Source organism: Callorhinus ursinus, unplaced genomic scaffold, assembly GCF_003265705.2.
Source record: "Callorhinus ursinus isolate GAN/ISIS: 27379988/994484 unplaced genomic scaffold, GSC_fseal_2.0 scaffold50, whole genome shotgun sequence".
NCBI classification, from domain to species: domain Eukaryota; kingdom Metazoa; phylum Chordata; class Mammalia; order Carnivora; family Otariidae; genus Callorhinus; species Callorhinus ursinus.
The window spans coordinates 684,561-706,840 of NW_027397112.1; the positions used below are offsets into that span (position 1 = coordinate 684,561).

The window sequence follows — 22,280 nt, forward strand, 5'->3', positions numbered from 1 at the left end:
GACAGGATCCTCTTCTCCATCCCAGATGGCTGGAGATAGAGATTGCTAGACGAGCTACCAATAGGGTGCCGTGGTCTCTGCTCTCTACCGTGCAGACATGCCTGGAGACTTCCAACCCTGGAGGAAACCTTCCTGACCTCCACCCCCAGTTGGTGCCCTGCCCTGGTCTTTGGGGATTCAACTCCCCGAAGAAGGTACACGGGGCTACGCATGGTTGTGCAACCATGTGTCTCTTCTCACAGAGCAAATGCCCTCCAGTGCCCCAGAAGCTCTCCCAGAAGCCTGGGCACCAAGAGGGTGGAATCCACCAAGGTTTTAGACCATTGCGCCGATGTCGGCTCCCACCCTCTGAGAACCGAGATACAGCCTGCCTGCGGTCTCCTGGCTGGCTGAGGAGGAGTTTCCAGCAAATCCAGCTCTCAGGCCCCCTCTGTGAGCGAGGAGTGTAACAGCACCCTGCTCTCCAACCCGGCTCAGGAAGGGCCTGAGCTCCAGGTGGGGGAGGGAAGAGCATGCAGGTGGCCCCTGACGCCACAGCTGGGCATCCCCAAGAAGCCGGCAGTGGTGTGGCCACCAAGGAAAGGGAAGGCTGGCCACCCTTAGGCCGCCTGTCCTGGAAGCCCTCCCATTTACAAATCAGCTAGCCAGAAGGGCTTCGGCCTGGGATGCAGCACAAGTCACCAGGAGAAAAAGTGGTGAAATGTTTGAATCAGGCACTTGGAAGGGCTGTAAGGAAGGCAGGCTAGCTTCTCAGCCATTTTCAGAAAATGCCCACAGTTCTTTTCCCAAGGCAGGTGAAATGAGAATATAAAAGTAATGAAATGTTTGTGGGGGGATGTGTCCACACCTCAGCAATCAATAAGGGGCTGCCCTCTGGGGTGGTGCGGGCCCTAAGAAAGGAGAGGCATCGGTGAGGCACCAGGAGAGGTGAGACCACTAGGGAGAGAGGAGAAAAGTGGCCTGGGAAAACATGGAGGGTCTCAAGGGCTCCCAGCTCCCCAGCAGAAACCCAACAACGCAGGCAGGACAAGGTTGTCCATGCGGCTCAGCAGGCTCCAGGCCAAGGACCACCCATCTTTTCTTCGGGGCCCGTGAAAATGTTGTAATTTCTTTTAAAATCAGAATAAATAAATGAACTTTTAGGTTGAAAAAAATGTTTAATATGTAATATTAATGTTTGTCTTCATGCCAACAGTCTTAAAATATTATTTTTACATATATATAGAATTATTATTATTATTTTTTTAGAATTATTATTTTTTTTTAATGGAGAAAGGAGTCCACGGAGGCAAAGCTGCCTAGTGCCCAGGAAGCTTGAACCTGGTTCCTGCAAACACTAACGGGCTTCTTCCATGGTGGGTGCTGGTCCTGCTCACTCCTCTGGGCCACAAGGGAGGAAACCTCCCACCCCTCTTCTCTAGCTCCCTCACCAATTTTCCGTTCTTCTACCCTTAGCAAACAGAGCTCAAAAGAAAAAAAAGAAGAAGAAGAAGGAACAAAGAATGCATACGCCTTGGCACCAACTTCACTTTCTCAGCCATCTGTGAGTCCCAGGCCTCTCTTTTGTCTTGCTCTCGGCCCTGAGCGTTTCCAGACTCTTGAAAGCCTGACCTGGGAGGGGAAACTGGAATCAACCCTTTGACCGACCCGCTCTCCCCAACACGCCCTCCACCCGTGCCACGGGAAGGGTGGTGGGCGTCCGGGCTGTGGGAGAGACTGGGAATCGGACGAGGCCTGCGGGGGGCGGGGGGGGGGTGCGCGGCACGGGCTGGAAGGAAAAGCTGGCCGAGAGGGCGGAGGGGCCCGGTGCGCATCTTTCCCCCGCGCGGCGCGAGGCCGGCACTGCTGCCCACGGGCGGGTCCGGCGGCCCCGCTGCCCGGCCGTGCTTCTGCGAGGCTCGCTCCCGGGCCTGGCTTGGGGCCGCCGCCGCCACCGCCACCGCGCCCCCCTCCCCAGCCCCCCGCCTCCCCGCGCGCAGGCTGTCTCCAGTCGCGGCCACGAGGTAGCGCTCGGCCCCCCTCTCCGCGTCTCCGCCTCCGCCGCGCTCGTCCCCGGCTCACGCGGCCCCCGCAGCTCCGTCTCCGCGCAGGCAGGAGCGGCTCTCTGGACGCCGAGCCCGGGAAGCGGAGGGCGGCGGGCTCGGCGAGCGGCGGCGTCTGCGGAGGCGGACGGCGGCGGCGCGGCCCAGGCGCCGGGGCGGGCGCGGCGGCCGCTGCTCCTCGGGCCCCGGGCGGCCGGCGAGCGCCGGGCGTCCGAGGAGGCGCCGCGCACCCGCAGCCGGGGCTACCCGCCGGGCTCCCCGTGCGTCTAGCTGAGAGCTCCGGCCAGGGCGCGGCGGAGGGCAGCGCCGCCGGGCTCCATCCTCGGCCGGCAGGAGGCTCCGTGCCCGGGAGCAGGCGACAGCCCGGGGCCGCCGAGCCCAGCAGCCGTCCCCGCCGCCCCGCAGCCGGCGCGGACATGGGAGCGCGGAGCTGCGCGCCGGGCTGCGGGACCCGCAAAGTTTGCTAGCCCACTGGGCGCGGAGCCGAGGGCGCGCCCAGGCCCGGCGCCGCCGGGAGGGAACGAGCGTCCCCGGATTGGGCGCCAGGGCGGTGGAGCCGGGAGGGGCGGCTCGGCCCCGCCAGATGCCGCTTGCAAAGTTAGAGAGAAGAAAACTTCAGCTCCAGGGAGATTCGGCCCGCTATGCTAACCGCGCCCCCCGAAGCCCGCGCCCCTGAAAGAAGCCCCGCGCCCGAGTCTGCCGCCGCGCTCGCTTCCCGCCCGGCGCCGGGGGCCCGAAGCCTGGAACGGCGGTGACTGCGTCCGCCCGGAGAACCCAACCAGGGGGCGGGGAGCGGGCGGGGGGCGGGCAACGTGGCCACGGGAGGAAGTTTCCTGAAGTTGCCGGTTTATTCCAGAGCCCGGCCCGCGACTCAGCGGGATCGCGGAGGCCGCCCCGCCAGGGAGAAGTCAGAGTTGGGGTGCTAGGGGAGGGAGGAGCCCCGAATCCGAGAGCGGGCTTTTCCTCTTTCTCTTTGCTCGCCCCTCGCCTTCCGGGCGCGCCGCCGGGATCGGACTTGGACAGCTGACGAGAAGGAAGGGTTGGGGTCGCTAGCGTTGCCCCTCCCGAGCATTTACCGGCCGGGGCCGGAGCCGCGTGGACAGTCTCCCGGGACGAAGCCGCGGGGTCCCAAGACCACCACCCCGGATTATAAAACAGTGCGGAGGACCCCCCCCAAGGCTGGTCACCATGTGGGGGCTGCTGATGTGGACTCTGCTGGCCCTGCACCGGATCCGTGCGACCAGAGCCCAAGGTACGGAAGGCCACCCCCACGTGGGGTTGGGGAGGGGGCTGAAGGAGGGGGGGCTCGCCGGCCTCACGGTGGCCTCCTGGACACCGGGCTTAGCCTGGGCAGAGCTCTCTCCAGGGAGTTTCAAGACCCTCTCCTCGAGTTTGGGGGGCTCTCTTTCGGGGGGTGGGTCCGTCTTTCTGAGACTTGTGGCTTCCTGAGGAGGGAAGGCGGGGGTCCGTGTTGGGAGGCGTCGTCCGGGGTGAGGTGAGGGGTAGCGACCCCCACCCGCCGTTCGGTGCCCGCCTCCCCGAGCTCCTCAGGCCGGGCTCCGGGTCCCCGCCCGGGGTCCGCGGGAAGGGCCAGGCCCTGCCGGGCAGACGCTGGTCGCCCCGGGCCGAGGGAGTGGGGCGGGAGGGCGGCGGGCAGGAGCCCGAGTCGGGCGCGGGGAGCCGGGTTGGTCGCCCCGGGAGGGCAGTTGCCGGGCCTGGCCACGTACGGGAGCCCGCGCCTGGCCGCCTGGCCGCGGCCGGGGCTGGGGGTGCTCGGTGGAGGGGGGGCCTCGAGCCCACGTCGCGCGTACAACCCCGGACCCGGCGCGGGGAGGGTCTGAGGCGTCGCCCCTCCCGCCCCCAGACGCATGCAGCATCCTGCCTTTGCCCCCCCCCCCCCGGCCGCTCCTGTCTCTGACCTGTAGCTGCCTGGAGCAGCCTTGCGGTGGAGAAGGGCTGCTTTAGGGGGTGGGAGCGTTAGGAGGGATGAGGAGGCGTGATCCGCGCTGCCCCCCTCCAGAGGGCGGATGCCCAGACATCCCCCCCCACCCCAGTCCTCGGGCAGGTCCCAGCGGGGGAGGGCGGCTGCACCCGGCGCTTCCTTGCCTTTGGGGTTCGCAGATCCAGACAGTGGTGCGAGCGGTGTCCGAGCGGCGCCTGCTGGGGGCGGAGGGAGACGAAGGCTGGACCGAGCTTCAGGACTCGCGGGGCTTGGCCTCCCCCTTCCAGGCTCGGGAGCATGCCTGGACCCACGGCGGGGGCGGGGGGGGGGCTCCGGAATGCGGAGGTTGCATCTCGAAGCCGCCCCACCCCAGCTCTGGGGTCTCCGAGCAGCGGGGGTGAAGGGACCCCACTGCGCTCAGCGTCAGGCAGTCCAGAGAGCCAAGATCAAAGGGATGAGAATAATCCAGCTCTCACTCACAGGGTTGAGGGGGGGATTTTACAAGGCAATTTACGTTAAAGCACTTAGAAATTTTGTAAGGGGTCCTGTAAATGTAAGGTAATAAAAGTTATTATTAGTTTTATGATCATCATAAAATATTCCAGCAGGCGTGGATCTTAGAGGTCGGCTTACTCTAGCAACCATTTAGCAGATAGGAAAACTGAGGTCCAGAGGCATTAAATGACTTGCCCAAGGCCGCTGGGTGATCTGGGGGTAGAGTCAGGGACCAGGTGAGTTCTGGGCCCTTGGCTCCCTTGGAACCAGGACCATCCGCAGCCGCAGCTGGAGTGGGTTTACTAGGGGGCGGGCCCTTCTTCTGAGGGTCCTGAGAGGACCTTGAGGCTGACAGAATAGGCACGGGGGGTGTAGCCTGCCCTGGGGCACCTCACAGATTTGCTTTGAGATGCCTGTGGGGCTACTAGCTGAAAGCCAGGAAGCAAGGAGGGCTCTGGGGGTATCAGCCCCTGTCTGGAGGCATCAGACTTAATTACTCTCTGGACTCTGGTGTGATTTCCCCGGGGGCAGGTGGCTCACTAGTTCTTGGCCGTGCAGGCCCAGGCCCATAATGAGTCCCCGGGGCACGGGAAGGTCCTTCTTTCTGGGTCATCAAGCCTCTTCCATGTCCCAGCCAACACTGTCCCATCCACCTGAGGCCAAGACCGACCAGTCCAGCTGAAGTTAAGGTCCGGCCACCTCCTGTCTCTGTCCTCTTGCTGGAGGGGCTCAACCTGTCATCATCGCTGAAGGTCTCTGATTGATTCCCTCCCTCTCTGGTTCTCTTATTTGCTGCCTTTCTTGAGTGAGGCTGCCCAGGTCCCCTGCTGCTCCATTTGTGTTCTCTGGCTCCGAGAGAGTGTTTTCCAGCGGCCATGGGTACTCTCCATTTGTCTCCTGGCGGCAAACCATGCAGGGGTTGGTGGGAACTTGGTCTCGCCCGGACATGGGGGCAGTGCTGGTTGTATGTAGGGGGGCCGGGGGATGGGGCAGGGACAGGCCACAAGGGGCTGGGGGGGGGGGTCCTTTCCTGTGTGCTTTGGCGTTAAGAGGGTGGAGTTTCTCCTTAGCGTCTGAGTTTGAGGCCACGCCCTTCACCCTTTGGGGTAGTTCAAGCCACTGGCACTGTTGGTCCCTTCTGAGCCCATGAGCCCCGCTCTCCAGTCATGACACAGAGTGAGGGACCAGGCGGCGTTCCTCCCTGGCACAGACCTCACCTTGGCCACCGCTGGATTTTGTCTAGACTTTGGCGAGTGTTTTTAGCTCCCGGACCCGGGCAACATCACCTGCTTACACTGAAAGCCACCGTTGGACCATTTCCCCCGAGATTCACCCGCATTTCCTAAACTAAGTGCAGTGATGTTGTAGAAAAGGACGATTCCAGGTATTTGGGGGAGTCCTCAGCAAGTGCCTGGCACTTAGAAAGTGTTTAATAAAGGGTAATCGTTTTTACGATGACGGTGATGACTGTTTTTACACCATAAGCCAGAGGACTGTGAGGAATAGCCCTGGCCACCCACCAGAAAGGCCTTGCATGCCTTTTCCTCATCCAAGACGCTTCCTTTACTTCCTCCTTCTTCCGAGGCTACATTGCTCTGTCTGCCATGGCCCTCCCGGGGTGCTGGGCTCCACTCCCAGGTACTCTGCCTGGAAATGTCTGGGTGAGCCTGGATGTCTGCAGTTTAGCCAGCTTCTCGAAAGAGTTTTCAGGTGCCACGAAAATTAATTGCTGTTGGACATCCCGAGGAGGCCCAGGGGCTGGAAGGAGGGCAGTAGCAGCCCAGCCAGCTGGTCCAGAAGGTTCTTTAGAGAGAATGGTGCCTGGGGGGAGGGACAGAGGGAGTGTGAGCGGAGTAGAACAGGCAGCGTTGAGAAGCCCAGCTTTGGAGGCTCCTGCAGGCTCCGAAGGGAGAAAGTTTAGTGCTGGGAGCTAATCACAATAAAAGCCAAACAGCACGCGAGGGAGCGGGATGAAAGTTTAATTACATGGTGTGGCTAAGCTGTAATTATTAATTACTGACAGCAAAAAATAACTTATTGATCAGGGCCTCTTGCTAATTACCACAAGGCCGAGTGTCGTTCTTGCCTGGGGCTCAGCGGGTACGTGTCAAAGCCCCACACAAGAGGGGGCCAGGGGGCGTCCCTGCTCCCTTCCTGGCTCTTCGCCCTGCACCCCTCTCTCCCTCACCCTGTGCACCCCTTAGCTTCACCTGGGGAGTCTGGAACATTCCGGCTGTGGCCAGATGGGTGACACAGTTTGCTGTTTCTCCTGGCTACGGGATATGGCCCCTGCGTGGGAAGAGAAAACTCGGGACCCCTACCCAGAGGCCCAGTCACGCTGGCAGCCTGACACCTGCCTCAGAAACCCTCCCTCTCATGCATTTGTTCGGCAAATAGTTATCGACCGCTCCCTCCCTTGTGTCCCCTACTGGAAGGCCAGAGTGGGGGCCAGGAACCTTGTTCCATCAGGGAAGGGTGGCTGGGGAAAGAGGCCAAGTCCTTTACAGCAGTTCTCTGTTTAAACAGTGCCTGAACGGCCGACTTTAAAATGGTGTGTTAAACTGCATATTGGTATGCGTTTGACTTTGTACCATAGGACGCAGTCGGGCTCTAAGTTAAACAGTAAGGGAATGAACTTGTTCTCTGTTCTGAGGACTAGAATGAATCAGCGCCTCGGACCTGAAAGAAACACAAAAAGTCATCTAGTTTTGTCCTCTGCCCATAAGCCTGGGACAAGTGCCCATCCGGTGTCTGCTTGTATACCCTTGGTGACGGAGGACTCACTACCTTACAAAACAAGCTGGTTGTTAGACAGTCTCCCGGTGGCTGATTATCCTGGGATCTGGCTGCGGTTGAAGAAGTCCTCTGATTGGCTGGACCACCTCCTCCCCAATCCTTCTGCCTCCCTGCCCCTCGGGGAGTCAGGAGCCTGAGCTGGAATTGATGTTGGGTGTTATGGTGCTGCCTGCGGGATTTCCACCCCGGCTCCCCTTCGAGCACACTGCCACAGAGGGCCCTGGAGCTGCCTAAAACGGTGGGAATTAGTCATCATAATTTGGGGCCTTGGGATGCCAATAGCAACAAATGGGCCAGAGCGACTGCCGGCGGCAGCCCCACTGCCTGTAATGGAAAAGAAAACAAGCCGGTTGCTGAGGCATCTCGGTTGCTCCTCGTGGCCGCCCCCTCTGCTGTCCGCCCGCTGGGCAGAAGGCAGGGCCAGTGTCCAGCAAGGGGCCATCCGGAGCTGCTCTAGGTCCTTGGCGGGGGGCGGGGAGGGGGGGCTGCACAGCTGGTCTCATCAGACTCCCCAGCCGGGTGTCTGGTCCAGAAAGCCCCTCTCTGAGCCCTGGGAGCCCTGCGGGGGCCCCTCTCCTGCAGGTATTGGCAGGGACCTGGTGGGGGGGGGGCGCTCCCGGCCCCTGCCTCCACCACCGAGGGACCCTGAGCTGAGACTCTTCTCAGCTGTGGAATGTGGAGATGGTTAAAAATCACTATATCTACCGTGTAAGGTGGTTTTTTGTGGGGTTTTTTTTTTGTTTTGTTTTGGATGTTAAATGAGATGATCCTAATCACTTTAAACTCCTCTCAATAACTGTTAAGTGCTTATAATGCATTGGCCACAAGGCTGGGAGGATGTCCTAACCCACACCTCCTGGCTCCCCCCTCCTCTCCAACATCTCCACCCACTCTGTCCACTGCGCTGACCACCTCCCTGTTCCCAGAACTACCCAGTCGCTCTCTGGTCTCCCACCTGGCACCTGCCATCCCTGCGGCCGCGCCCACTCTTCCCAGATGTCTGCAAGGCCCACTCCTTGTTTCCTTCAGGACTTTCTCCTAATGTCCCTAATCCATCCCTAAACCCGTGAAAACATGGCATCTCCAGGCACGAACCTCCCCCCCCCCCCGCCGACTTTACCTTCTCTGTGGCACTCAGCTTCACCTGACATATATTGACTTGTTTATTTGTTTACTGTTGGTCTCTCTCATGGGGGCAGGGGCTTTATTCACTGCCATATCCCCAGTTGCTAGGGCTGCGCCTAGCATGGAGAAGGAGCTCGAGGAATGGGAGAGAGGGAATGAAGAATTAGTGAATGAACACTTAGCTAAGGAATAAAGCCCTTTGTCTTCCGGCCTCTCCCTCCTCCTCCAGCTTCCTCTCGGACCAGTTACCCACTCTCATGGCTCCTCTGTACATCAGATAAGCCCCGTGCCATGGGGCCCTCACTGCACTGAGCCAAGCACCCCAAGGATGGGAGCCCTGGCCTGCAGAGACTCCAGCCCAGGCTTACTTAGAATGGGTTCGTGTTGGTCTTGAGCCCGGAGCCCACCTGCTCAGACTCACCTTCACTCCCCTGCCTCTGGCCCTACAGGTGAAGCTGCTTCTGGCCATCTGGCCTCTGGCTAGGGTGACCCTTGGGTCCTTACTGAATCCCTTCTAGCTGCACTGAACCTTTATGAAATTGGGAGGACAGGTGGGGGGGGTTGGGGAGTAACGCCCACATGTGCATGGAGGCCTCACTTGATAGGCGTAAGAGAGGGAGGAAGACTTCCACCAACAATTCAATGTTGTGGCCTCGATCACTTCCCCTTTCAACCCATTGGCCAGAACCGAACACATGGTCCCACCCCGTGGCAAGGGGGCTGGGAGGCACGGGCTTCTGTGTGCTGGAAAAAAGACCGGCATCTCGAGGCACAGCGGTGATGTCCAGCATTCCTTCCTAACCGCGATGACCCTGCAGTCTCTCCAGAAGGGCATTTCATACAGAGAATTACTTTACCCGGACGGGGCGATCCCTAAAGCATTCCCAAGTTAGCCCCAGCTCTGGGCTGCTACTTCCTTGCTTTCTGGGGCTTTTCCTTAAGCTGTCGAGTCGCATCCAGTATCTTGGTCGGTGCCTTGGAATTGGGGTGGCCTGGGTTCAAGCTCTGTCACTTTGTGCTGCCCTGGGCCACTTTGGGTTCAGTCACTAACATTCCCAACGCCCCTCGTCCGTCATGCAGGGGAGGAGCCTGGCGGGGAGTGCAGGGAGTGAGTAGGCAGAGAGCACCTGCGTGGAGCCTGGCCTGTCGCAGGCACTCAACAAGCTAATGTGACCGGCTGTGCCTCTGTGTTGGCCCCTCCGAATGGTCTCAGGATAGGATCTCTGGTTGCACGGAGTTTTCAGGTCCCCCCCCTCCATCTTTATAATCCGCCCGAGTCTTCTTTTTCCACTTCTCTTTGTTTCTTCCCCAGTTTTGAATGATCTCGTCTTTTCTCCCCATCCTAGGGTCACCAGAGAGGAGGCACTCATATTTGGTGTGCAGTTCTGTGTGTCAGACTAGGTGCAGTGTAACCGTTCCCTGCCTCTGCCCTCCCTCGATTCCAACATTTGGGTAAACTGAGACTCACAGAGACTACCTGCCCAAGGCTTATAGCTGGGAAGTCAGGATTTGAACCTAGGGCTCTGTGACCCCAGTGCCTGTCATCTTCCCACTCGCTCCGGCTGCTGTGGCCTCCCTCACTGGTATCTTCCCTGAGAGAAGTGACTATTTGCTGGATGTGATGCCCATTCTGTTGGGCTGCCGGAAGACCAGGGCGGCCCGGGGACATGTGGCAGAGCTTGAAAATAGCCTCAGAACTCCTCCTCCTCTTCCTCCTGATCACCCTGGCTCTTGCCTCCACCCTGGCCGTGTCCTCACTGGGCCTCGAGTGGGCGGAATATGAGGGGTCAGGCTGGGAACCCGGTCCTTCTCTGGGCTTCTCTTCCTTCCCCCATCACCCCTGGCCCCTCCCCGGGGAGCGGGACAGCCCTAAGGAGCCTGAAACGTGGATGACTCTCTGGGTTCAAATCCTACTTGTCATTTACTGTCCGGGTGACCTTGGGTGAGTTAGTTACATAGCCTGTCTGTGCCTCACTTTCTTCATCTGCAGAGTGGGGAGAATAGGAATCCTTACCCCGTGGGGTCGTGATGGACTTCAGTAAGATCTGCTGCATGCTCAGGATTCAGTGTATAGTGAACACTGAGGAAGTGCTTGTCATTGTCATTATTATCACCATCTCGGCCTTGGGGATGCAGAGTCAGCTTTGGGCCTGCCGTTTGACACGTGCCCTGCCCCCAGATGCCTCTGCTATCTTTAGCTCTCACAGACCTGCCGGGGGCGTCAGAACGTATGCTTTTAGGGGTTTATTTATTCGGTTAAGGTGTTTTGTGGCTTCAACTTAAAATGCAAGCACGCCACAGAGAACCCACATGTTAGCTGTTCTTAGCTGTTCAGGCCTTAAGGTGGATGTTTGTATTGGCTCCTTTCATAAAACCTCAAACACCTGTGTGTAGCTTTCACAGACAACTGATTTTGCTTCTCTTCCCAATCTTCGAAGGGGTTTGGTCACGTTATTAATGTTGTTCACGTTGAAGTTCAGAAACGTTCACTTGCCAAGGTCACTGGATGTGTAAGAAAGTGGCAATGAATGTGGGTCAGCTGCTTCCCAGGCTGCTGCCTTTGGTCTGGTCCAGAGCAACTCACCAGCTACTTGGCTGGACTGGGCCCCAGCTTGGGGCAGGGACAAAAGGGGTAGGGCACAGGGCGCAGCCTGCAGCGGCCTCTCCTCTCTGTGAAGGAAGTCAGACCCCTCCTGGATACCCCATCTGCTGCAACACAGGGTCTTCGTGATAGGATGTAAATGCTGAGACCTGTCAGGTCAGCCCCTGCGGGTAGGCCCTTGCTTCCATGGCTTTGCCGCTGCTGTGGTTTTTGCGCCAAGCCCCCCCGCAGTCTGGCCCTACACACGGCCCCAATCTCCCCTCCCTCGCCCCCTCCCCCACCACCCTCCACACGCTCAGCTGCCCTCACCACCCCGAACCCCTCAGCACCCTGCCCCTCTCTCCCCTGCTCTGAAACCCTTGTTCTCCCCCCAAGCTCTGACGGCTAGAACACATCCTCCCAAATACTTCTGAGCTCTCAGGATGCCGACAGTCTAGATGTCTCATTTGGTACTTTGGCCTTGTTGGGTCTGAATTCTCTTTCCATGGGTGTATGTGACTGATTTCTTTAATTATAAACTCCTTGAATTTAGATAATAACCTTCATCAGCAAGGGTAGAGGCGTTAGACATAAATTATTGTTCCCAATTAATGAACTTAACCCTTTGAAGAAGGGCGCAGGGGGTAATCGTAACGTCAGGGGGAAAGCGTGATGCCGCGCGGGCCTCGGAAACTGAGACCGATTCTCACAGGGTCCCTTTGGACCTCCGTGTCCTCACTGGGAAACGGGGTGCCATAAACACAGGGTGTCCCAGCTGTAGAGTGATGGACTTCAGTGGTGGAGGAGAGGATGGACACGGACACTGGGGGAGCTGGCCACGAGCCTGACGCGCCCACTCGCTGCGTGACCTTTTCCTCCTTTATATGTTCCTTTATAAACATATGAAAATTTGCATGCCCTTCCATAGTCTGTCTGAATTCTATTTTAACACGCAAAGGGTATTTTAAAGCCAGCTGCTGCTGCTGGGAGAGGTGGTATATCTGCCCCATGGCTTCCTGGACCCCCTGGGATCTATGTCAAAACTGGGTTTTGAAAAACTTGAATGAGATGTTCTCTTGGGTCACATCACCTGTTAGATTCCAAGATGCTTTACGTATTTCAACCGTTTGTGTTTAAACTTTTCTGTAATGTTTTCTAGACATACATACCTCCTAAAGCAGTTGTGCCCCAAACATGATTGAACCTGGGCCACCATAACCACCCGCCGTGAGTGGTCTGTGGCTGCACCTTCAAGGGTATGGGTGGGAGTGTAAGGCCATCAGCCCCTCCCTCGGTGACCCTGTTGCTTGGGTGGTCAGTGTTTTCGGGGGCCTGTCTCCTGGCCTCTCCCTGGACCGTCCCCCCACCGCCTCCCCTTTTCATTGCCAGTCACCCAGCCCATCAGTAGCATTGTGGGGCAGGGCACTGACTAAATGTTCCCCTCTGTTTCGGTCACTCCCTTGAGATCGCTCTTGGGGCTCTTGGGCTTCTGGAAGCTGAAAGCATCCATGCACTCCGAGGCTCCGTTGGGCGGCCCGCCGTCCCCATGGCCATTCACATGTCCCGCTGCCCTGGCTCAGGCACTTGACACCTAGAATGGGGGAAGCGTTACTGCCCTGAGACCGTGCCCAGCACTCAGGCCTTCTTGCTCAGTCAACCTCGAAGTCTCCTCCCCACGGGCAGCATGCTTTTGGCTTCACACAGCTCTGGCTGGCTCAGCCCAGTGGCCCTTGACCTTCCCACTCGGAGCCCCTTCTCCTTGGCCTGGCAGAGCCAGTGGAGGCAGGGGGCGGGTTGGGGGCAGGCTGTTGTGAGGCCTGGAGCTGCCAGGGAGGGTCGAGGGGAGTTCCTCATTAGCTCTGCCCCAAGCTCATTACAGGGCTGAGCATCACTGGGTGAAAAATGGTTGTCATCAGGGCAGTAATAAATACACTGCTGTCAGTGATGATCTGATTGCACTAATGAACAGACATCAGCCAGGACGAGGAGAGGGGAGATGCTTCTGGCTGTGACTCTGGGTGGCTGGAGAGCTCTGCCCCACTGCTTGCTGTCCCTGGCCGCAGGAAGACAGAGCCTGGGCATGAGTGGGAAGAAGAAAGGTGTTGGCATTTAACCCCTTTCCCCGAAGGCTTTGGTGGGTGATGAACCTGGAAGGTGCTGGAAGCCTCCAGGCAAAAGGACCATTGTTCGGCCCCAGGGAGTGAGATGGGTGTGGTAAGGGCCCCGGCCTCAGCCTGGGCCTGGGGAAGAGGCAAGCAGGGCCAGTCGGGTGGACCTCTGTGCTTTTGATGGCTCAGCCTCCCTTGGAGCCCGGGTTGAGAGCACCCGCAGGAAGGCGTGGGGAGAAACACAAGGCCCATTGTCAGGGCGCCTCGCCTGCCACCTCGCCTGGAATGTTAGGACTTATTGTCTGTCCAGGAACTTGGAATGTCCAGCCCCAGGGTGCAGGGAGCAGGCCCCCAACTCCAGCTACTCTAGCACATCTGCTGGGGAAGAGCTCAGGGAGGCCCGGCTCCTTTGAACCCAGGCTCAGTGTCAGAGCTGAAGCAAAGACATGCCTCTGAGATATCGACACACACATGGGGGAAGGCGGTGGCCCCGTTTAGGCCCGGGCCTTGGGGCACCTGAGGATTGAGGGAAGGCCAAATGCATGAGGGGCACGCTTACGGTTGGGGCCCCAGGAGCACCTTCTTGGAGCTCAGGTGTAGCCTGCCTCGCGATGGAGGTGAGAGGGTGGTCCAGAGCAGTGGGGCTCCCACCGGAGCCTGCATTCAGTCCCCTGGAGGGCTTGCCAGAATGCAGATTCCCAGGCTGCACCCCAGAGCTTCTGATGGGGCAGGTCTGAGGTGGGGCCAGGAGTCCAGGGGCCATCCTTTGAGGAGGTCTAGCCTAGAGGTTGGAGGAGAAGTCGGGGTGCTTTGGTGGTGGCTGTGCTGAGCCACTTCTGCTCTGGTAGGCCCTGCCTGCTGCTAGAGAACCGTGGTCGGCCTCACACACGAGAGGGACGCGACCACCGCTCCTTCCTTTCTTCCTTCCTCACCACCAGAAGCTGCTCTCAACGTCCTTCCTTAAAAGAAAACAGCAGCAAAAAGCCAGCCCAGGGGCCTCCTTCCTGGGAGAGGAAGGGCGGGCAGTGAGGTTATCAGTGGCTGAAGCAGCTTTTTCTGGAAGCTCCAAAGTAACCCTACTATGTGGGTAACAGAAGCCTCGAGCCTCAGTTTGCTCTTTGAGCATTTTCTAAGAACCTACTGTGCGCCAGGCTCAGTGCCTGGGATCCAGCGAAGGCCACGGCAGGTCCCTGTTCTCAGACTGTTCACGGTCAAGGGAGACATCAAGCCTGGGGCTGCTATTATAGGACAGTGTGGAAGGCGCTAAGTGCAGGTGCGACCAGCTGATCTGGGGCCCAGCGGGGTGACCCAAGAATGCTGCCCCAGAGGAGGTGACCTTGAAGCCTAGGTCTTGCAGGGCGGGAGGAGCCCCCGTCTTCCTTGGGGGGACCCCAGGGGCTTTGTTTTGTTTTGACATCATAAGTTGCACATACATAAAAAGTATATAACTAGATCATTTTGACACATGTATGACTTGTAAAGTCACCACCAAATCAAGGTGATGCATCATCACCAAAGTTTCCTTGTGCTCTTAGCAACCGGTCTATGCCCAGTAGAGATCTTTTCTTCCCCCAAAATGTGTATCTAATTGTTCGAGGGTCATTTTTTGAGAACATTCCATTCAGCACTGAGTTCTCTCTGCACCTTTGTTGGAAATCAGTCGCCCATAGACCTGCGAATCTATTTCTGGACACTGTATTCTGGTTTATTTCTCTGTTTGTCTTTGTACCGATAGTACAGTATCGTGCTTACTCTTGCTTTAGGATTAAGTCTTGAAACCTGGAAGTGTCCATTCTCTGACTTTGTTCTTTCTCAGAATTGTTTTGGTTATTCTAGATCCTGGATGGTTCCATATGAATTTTTGAATCAGCTTATCTGTCTTTAGAATCAGTTTGTATTTCCCTATGCTTTTTAGAATCAGATTTTTTTTTTCCCCCTTAAAAGCCCACTGGGATTTCTGATTGGGATTGCATTGATGAAACAGATCAGCATGAAGAGTGTTGACTCCCAGACCATGTCGAGTCTCCTGGCCTGTGAACATTGGATTTTCACTCTGTTCTGTAGCTCTTCGGTGTCTCAGCAGCGTTTTGTGGATTTCAGAGTACAGGTTTTGTACATTGTTCGTCAGATTTCTCCTTAAGTATTTCCTGGTTTTGATGTGATTGTAAATGTTATTTTTTATTTCAACTCACAGTTGTCTCCAGGATAGAGAAAGGCAGTTGATTTGGACGTGTTGATCTCGCACTCTGTGACTTGGTCCGACTGAAGGATTAGTTCTAGTAACTTTTTTGTAGACTCCATTGGATTTTCTACATAGATGACTGGGTTTTGTCTGAATGCAGACAGTGTAGCTTCTTGTCCAGCCTGGGTTCCTTTTTTTCTCTTCTTCTTCTTCTTGACCTGGTGCACTGACTAGAGCCTCCATTTTCATCCTTTTCTGTCACTAAGCCGGCTCACAGGTCGCAGGTGCAACCTTAGTGGCGGCTGACTGCGGAGGTCGAGCTGTGCTCGGCCACGTTTCTCCAGTGGCCTCCTCACATGTGGCCCCGGCCCCGAGGGTGCTTCCACTCAAGGACACACGCACTCTTTGGCATCATCCATCTTGTGGAAGCTGTGGAAGCTCCAGCAGGGGGGGGCAGCAGGCAAAAGCACGGTGACTCTCCCACCTGTCCACGTCGGGGATGAGCGCATGCATTTGGGGTGTGTGGTCTTCCTCCCCATACGCCTCCTCAGCCCTTGGTCCCCAACCGTAGGGGAACTCAGTGAACCACTGAGGTCAGGTTATAAAGGGCTCCTCATTTTTTGTAGAGGAGGACATGGGGCCGGGGCCAGGAGAGCCAAGTGAGGTGCCCCAAGCCACAGAGCTTGGGGCTCAGGGTTTCACGCCCCCTCCGCAGGCTCCGTCCCGCTGCCCCCTCCGCAGGCTCCGTCCCGCTGCCCCCTCCGCAGGCTCCGTCCTGCTGCGTTGGGTGGCCCTTTGGTTTTCACCTGAGCTAAGAGCAAGCCAACGGCAGGGCTGCGATTCCTCCAACCCTGCTTTCTCAGCTCCATGGGAGCCATGGGGACGGGCACATCAGCTGGATTGGCGGCTGAGAGGACGGCTGTGCCGTGAGCCAGAGGAATAGCAGCAGCTGGGGCGCTGGGGGTCAGCCATGGAGCAGCCAGGGCCTTTGCTGGGGAAGGGACGGCGGACCACGAGTCAGCCCCTGGGCTGTGGGTTTGGAAGAGGGGCCACCTGCTCACCTTTCCTCTGTGTGCCCCAGGGTCGCTCCAGAGTGTGGGTGTTGGGATAGCACTTCGCAGGGTTGGGACTCGGGGGGGCGGTCCAGATGGCCACCGCCAGGCCCCGCCCTCTCCTTTCCTGACAGGGGCAGCCGATTGCTGGTTTAGGCACGAAGCTCCCGGGCCCAGCCCCAAGAGGTTCGACTTAGGCTCCCCTCTGCTGCCCCAACTTCTAGCCCTAGACACTTGAGGTCATGCAGTGTGGCGGGGGGGAGCCTGCCCCCTAACTCTGGACAGTTAGCTTTTGTGTAATAAGAGCTCCCAGGGACCGAGCCTTTTTCTGGAGCCAGACGTCCTTCTAAACGCTTTACATGGATTATCTGGCCCTCTCAACAACCCTGTGAGGAAGTACACTTTCCCCCTCGTATGGAGTAGGAAACAAGCCCAGAGAGTACAAGCAACTTGCCCGGAATTGTATAGCTTATCGGTGGTGGACTCAGGAACAGGCCTAGACCCAGAGCCTACGTTCTCAACCACCGCGCCATGCTGGGAGGCCGAGGTCCTGTCCGAGAGCCTTCTCTCTGTCTCCTGCTTCCCCTCTAACTGCGGAGGAACAGAACAGCCTGGCCCCCTTTCCACGGCGGGCCCCTAATTTGGCCTAGCTTGGGCCCCTTCCGGCTAAATGAATTTGGCCAAATTACTTCACTTTTCTGAGCCTCGTTTTCCTCTTCTGTTAACTGTGGCCTTAATACAGACAAAACTCCCTCACACTCACGGGGCTGTTGGGAGGATCTTCTGAGATAGTACGTGGGAGCAGACGTAACACAGAGCCCAGCGGTTGGAGGATTACCGTGTGAGTCACGGGGGCTCCTGCAGGGTCCCTGTCTCCCCCTCCCCACCCTGGCCACCGCTGGCATGTGCCTGCCCCATGGGCCAAAGACTATGCCAGCCTGTCACAGCTCTGCCCATGACTTTGCATTCACCCCCCTGCAGCGTCCTCCCCGGGGAACCCGGGTGCTTGCCCCATCCAGCAGCTGGAGATCTCCATGCCTTTTCCCACGGAACGGAGTGCGCGAGGGCACCCCAGAACTCCACTCACATGGAGGGAGGTGTGGCGAGAAGAGATGCAGTCCTTCCTATGTGTACGCTCATTGTCCCATGTTTGATTGACCTTAAGACATCAATTACGAGACGCATCATTTTTTTATGCGCTATTAAGAAAGAAAAAAATACTGCCATTTAATCTGCAATAAAATACATTCTGACTCCAGAGATGTAAAAATGCATTTGGAATCCAGAGAGTGGCTAATAGCACCGTTTATATAGTGCTCAGCCCTTGCCAGGCCCCGTTCGGAGGGTCCTGTGTTTATGAACGCATTTGTTTAACCCCCACGAGTTTGGATTCGACCGTCCCCTCTGCCACAAAACAGGCTGGTGGAGTTGATTCAGAAAACGCCCAGTGTCACAGACATTCCCTGGACATCCCCAGTCCCTGGCCAGTGCTGACTCTTGTCGGTTGGGCCCAGGAATGGCAAGACAGAGAAAGGCTGAGGGGTTAAGGGTCCTCCCTGAACGCCGCCCTGCTGCCCCCAGTCCCGGGACCACTGCAGAGCGGCCTCTGGGGCTCAGGCTTAGACCCCTGGGTGTGCCCCCGGCACCCCCCAGCACTCTCCCCTCCCCCATCCCTGTCTTCCTGGAATGTGCCGGGCCTAAGGAAGCCTCTCTGCCTCTCCTGCGCCCACATTCCTTCCTCAGCTATGCCTGATGCCAACACCTGTCTCCGGGGGGACAGTGGCCCCAGAGGAATGAATGTCTGGCATTGGTTCCTCACCAGGCCTCCCCTCTGAGCTGGGACTTCCGGGCCAGGCCAGAGCTTCTGAATCAACTCTGCTTGGCTCTTCTCTTCTTTGGCCAACCCTGAAAAGCCAAGCCAAGGGCTTGCCTCTAATTACTTGGAGACCCTGCGACAGGCTGGCATAGCAGAGCACCCTGCATCCGCCCAGCCCTCAGGGTTTGGGCGCTGTTGGTGGTGGTTGCCTTGGAGAGGCCAAGGCCCTGAAGACAGCTGGCCTCTCTCCTCCCTCTCCTCCCGTCCCCGGTGCCGGCCAACCCGTTCGTCTGTCACCACAGACGGGGAGGACATGGGAGCTATTCTAGGCCCCTCTCAGGCACCGTTCTGGGCTGTTACTTTCTTGGCCCTCAGAAAGTCCTACCTCTCCGGAAGTCTCTGTGTGCCCCAGGCCTTCAGGCCCCGGCCTGCCCTGCCACACGGGGCTCCCTCTCGCTCCGTCTCGCTCCACACTGCCCAGTTACCACACCATAGAGCAGCTCGGAAATCGGGCCCAGCCCGGGCACGATCTCTAACCCACTGGCGGGATGGGTGACATAATTTGTGGGGCCCAGTGAAAAATGAGAATGGGGGTCACTTGTTAACACGTTAAAAATTCCAAGACGGGGACAGCAGAGTGTCAAACCAGGGACGGGCGGAGGGGAGGTGGTATAGACCCTCTAAGCATGAGTCACTCACCCAGGAGGCCGGCCCTGCCCACTGGTGAGACCCCTCCTTCTCCTGGCCTCGGTTTCCCGGTCTGTAACAGCAAAGTCCAGCCACCTAGGATCCTCTTTCCCTCCTGCTGTCTTCCCTGGGCCCCCACTACCTCTCCTTGGGCCAAAAAGGCCAGGGCTCCCTTGTCCTCAGGCCTTGGGGGTAAGACAGGGTGAGGCCGAATGGTGAGCAAGCACAGAAAGTTCCTCTGTGAAGTTCGCCAACTTTGTCTGGGAGATTGTCTCCATCATCGTGGGCAGGCAGGGCAGAGAGAAGGGAGGGGAGGGCTCTGGAACTCAGCCCGGTGTCTCAGGGGCCTGCTTGTCTGGTCCTGCCTGGTATGTACCGTTCTTGCTGCTTCTGTCTCCTCATCCCAGAGAAGTCATGCACAAAATCCCACGGTCTTCAGAGCCGGAGCACATGTTGGCTAGAATCCTGGCCCTGCTGCTTGTGAGCCGTAGGACCTCAGTAAGCTACCAAAGCTCTCCCAGCCTCAGTTCCCCCATCTGTAAAATGGGGCAGCCGTACGTATTGCCCAAAAGGCGTTAATCCCCCAAGTCCACTTTCCTCCTTCCCTGTCGACTCTTTGAGGGAGATCAGGAAAATCCTTCTGCAACACTGGGTAGGTGCTCCTTCCTCGGTCGGCGATGGCCTGGATCACCTGGCACATAGTAGGTGCTCAGTAAACACGGGGGACCGTTAACAGCATTAGCACCACCATCGCTCTTGGGGTTGTGTCTTCCCCAGAGTAAAGGCAGGTTCATTCGGGGCTTTTGGATGCAGCTCTGCTTTGAGGGGACCTTCCACCACTTGGAGTTGGTTAGAAATGCAGAATCTCAGGCCCTGCCCCAGAGCCGACGGATCAGAATCCCCTGGTAAGATCCCCTGGTAACGTGTACACACGTTAAAGTTTGGGATGCACTGGTGCTCCTTTGCGGCCGATGCTGTCTCAGGTCAATCTTAAGAAGACAGAGGTCCTCCCCAAATACGTGCTGTGGGTTCCATCTGCTTTCATGGCGTGTGTGTGGAGAAGTTCCTGGTTGCCTGAAGCTGGTCACATTGGAATCCCCATTCTCCCTGCTCAGAGGGCAGACGTCCTCCCAGCCCCCAGCAGCAGACAGGCCTGGGGAGGATCTGGGGCCCGCGCTGGCTCACCCAGCCCTCCTCCTGGAGGGACAACCCAGAGGCCCGACTTTGTGAATGGTCCGTCTGTTCAGGAAGGAGAGCATGGAATCACCCCCTTAAATAAATGAAACTGAGACTTCTCCAGGGGACAAGTACGGGAGCTCCCCTGGGGGAGCTCCTCACTTATTTAAGGGTTAGTCCCTACCTGGCATGGATTCATTAAACTTCATGGAAGAGCACGGAGCGCCTGAGCCACCGGCGAGAGGGAGCTAAGAACATCGGGGTCTGTGGGAGGAGGTGGGGTGCAGTGGAGTTGACCCTGCAAAGCCCGCTCTACTCATCCGTGCTTTTACGGAACAGAGAGGGAACTGAACTGCGTGAGGGTATGATCCTACTTCTACAGCCCCTCCTCCCACTCAAGCTCTGTGGCTCTCCAGGGGGATGGCAAGGCCTCCTCCCTCCTTCCTGCCTTGTCCTGCTGTGGGCCCCAGGCAGAGGGCTGGGGCTCCCTATCCCTCTACTCAACACACTGGGGCCTCTAGCAGTTTAGCCAAGAGAGCGAGCCGTGGAGAACTCAGGTTGCAGATAAGAAGTAGGTCCTTTGGGCCAGACTGCCTCCTTGGCAATAGGCAAGCAACCTAGTCTCTCTGAGCCTCAGTTTCCCTATCTGTAAATTGGGGGGTGCCAGTACTTCTTGACGCTGTTGCAAGTATTACACAAGTTATTTTTTGTAAAGCTTTTGGAAGAGCTTCTGGCGTATAGTTGATAGCACGTAAGTGTTTGTGAAATAAATCAAAATGAAATAGGAAGCAACAATCAAGTGGGGAAGAGATACCTTCCCCCGAGGGAGTCAGGAAGGATTTTGCAGAAGAGGGAGCATTTGCACTGGGAGCATCAAGAAGCATGCTAATTGGGAGGTGGAGCCACAAGCTCAGGAGGAAAGTTCCAGGCAGAGGGCACTGCCAGGGCAAAGGCCTAGAGGTGGGACCATTAGGCAAGCGCGGGGTCGGGGAGGTAGAGGTTGGGTCCCTGCTACCTTTCCCGGGAATGACAAGGGAGAAGCATGTCAATGGTCAAGGCCTGGAATTTCAAGCTGAGGACTTCGGAGTTCAGGTTCCCCAAAACTGAAAGCCAAAACCAGCACCCTCCCTGCCAGAGTGGTGCCCATGCTCTTGGGCCATCTTAGATCTAAGGGATCCCCTGAAGAAGCTGGTCTTTCTGGGGCCCTTGCCCCTGGGAGGAGAGGGTGAGGCATGGGAAGAAAGGATCACCTCGCCTTGCTTTGTCTAGGTGTCCTTTGCAAGTCACCCCCTCCCCAACCAGGTGATATAATGGCAGGATTTCAGCCTCGGTACCTGTCACAGGGCTCTCTGCCTCCCTCCATTCAAGGGGAGAAGAGGAAAAAGACCAAGGACTATTACTTTCCTCCCTGAGCTCAGAGGACTTGTCCTAGCCGTAGACACAGCCCCAGTTTCTATAATCCAGAGGGTTGTGCTGCAGGTCAAGAGGGAACCACGGAAGGAGTAGAGACCTCTGCATCTGGCTGGGGGAGTTAGCCTCAGTATGCACATGGAGACAGTGGGGGCATGAGGGAGGGTCCTGGGTCCCCTTTCCAATGTAGTGCTGACTTTTGGGTATCTCCGTGATAAAAGGCTTTTTCCCCCTGTAGTTGACCTCTCTGTTCAGAGAGAAAAGCACTTACTGGCCGTGGCTGAGCAGAAATGAAACTGGGAAAAGCTTTCTGAAGTTTGGCAATTTGGAGCACAGCATCCCCTGCACACTATAGGAGGAGGGCAGTGGGAGGCTGACTCCAGAGGACATGTGGCTTGAACCGCCAGGGCTGTGCTGAGTCCTCCTTGTTCTGTTTCTGGGACACACAAACCGGCGTAGCCGAGAAGGGGACATGAAATCCTCTGCGCCCTTTATCTTTATATTTGGTTTTCAGAAGCTTGACTATGCTGTGTCTAGACGTGGTTTTATTTTCTTTGTATTTATCCTGCTTGGTGTTCACTGACCCTCTTGAATTGGTACATTTGTCTTTCACCAAATCTGGGGAAACATCTGCCACTCTTTGTTCAGATATTTTTGTTCAGCCCAACTCTCTCTTTTCTCTCCTTCTGGGACTTGAGTAACACTTACGTGAGATGTGTTGATATTGCCCCACCTGTCCTTGAGGCTCTGTTCAGTTTTTTCCATCTTTTTTCTTTCTGTTCTTCAGATTGAGTAAGGAGCTGTTTTCAAGCTCACTATTTCTTCGGTTGTCTCCATTCCACTGCCAAGTCCATCCATTTTAAAATTT

The 22,280-nt window shown here is 57.3% G+C and overlaps 1 protein-coding gene across 2 annotated transcripts in view; it reads left to right on the forward strand.

The window, feature by feature from the left end:
* The first annotated feature begins 2,655 nt into the window (after window positions 1-2,655).
* Window positions 2,656-22,280, forward strand: part of SDK2 (sidekick cell adhesion molecule 2) — a 255,584-nt gene continuing 235,959 nt past the window's right edge. For both annotated transcript variants that reach the window (XM_073883174.1, XM_073883175.1), the window contains exon 1: window positions 2,656-3,294. In XM_073883174.1, coding sequence (XP_073739275.1) covers window positions 3,231-3,294 — 64 coding nt within the window. In that variant the 5' untranslated portion in view covers window positions 2,656-3,230. The remainder of the gene's footprint in view (window positions 3,295-22,280) is intronic.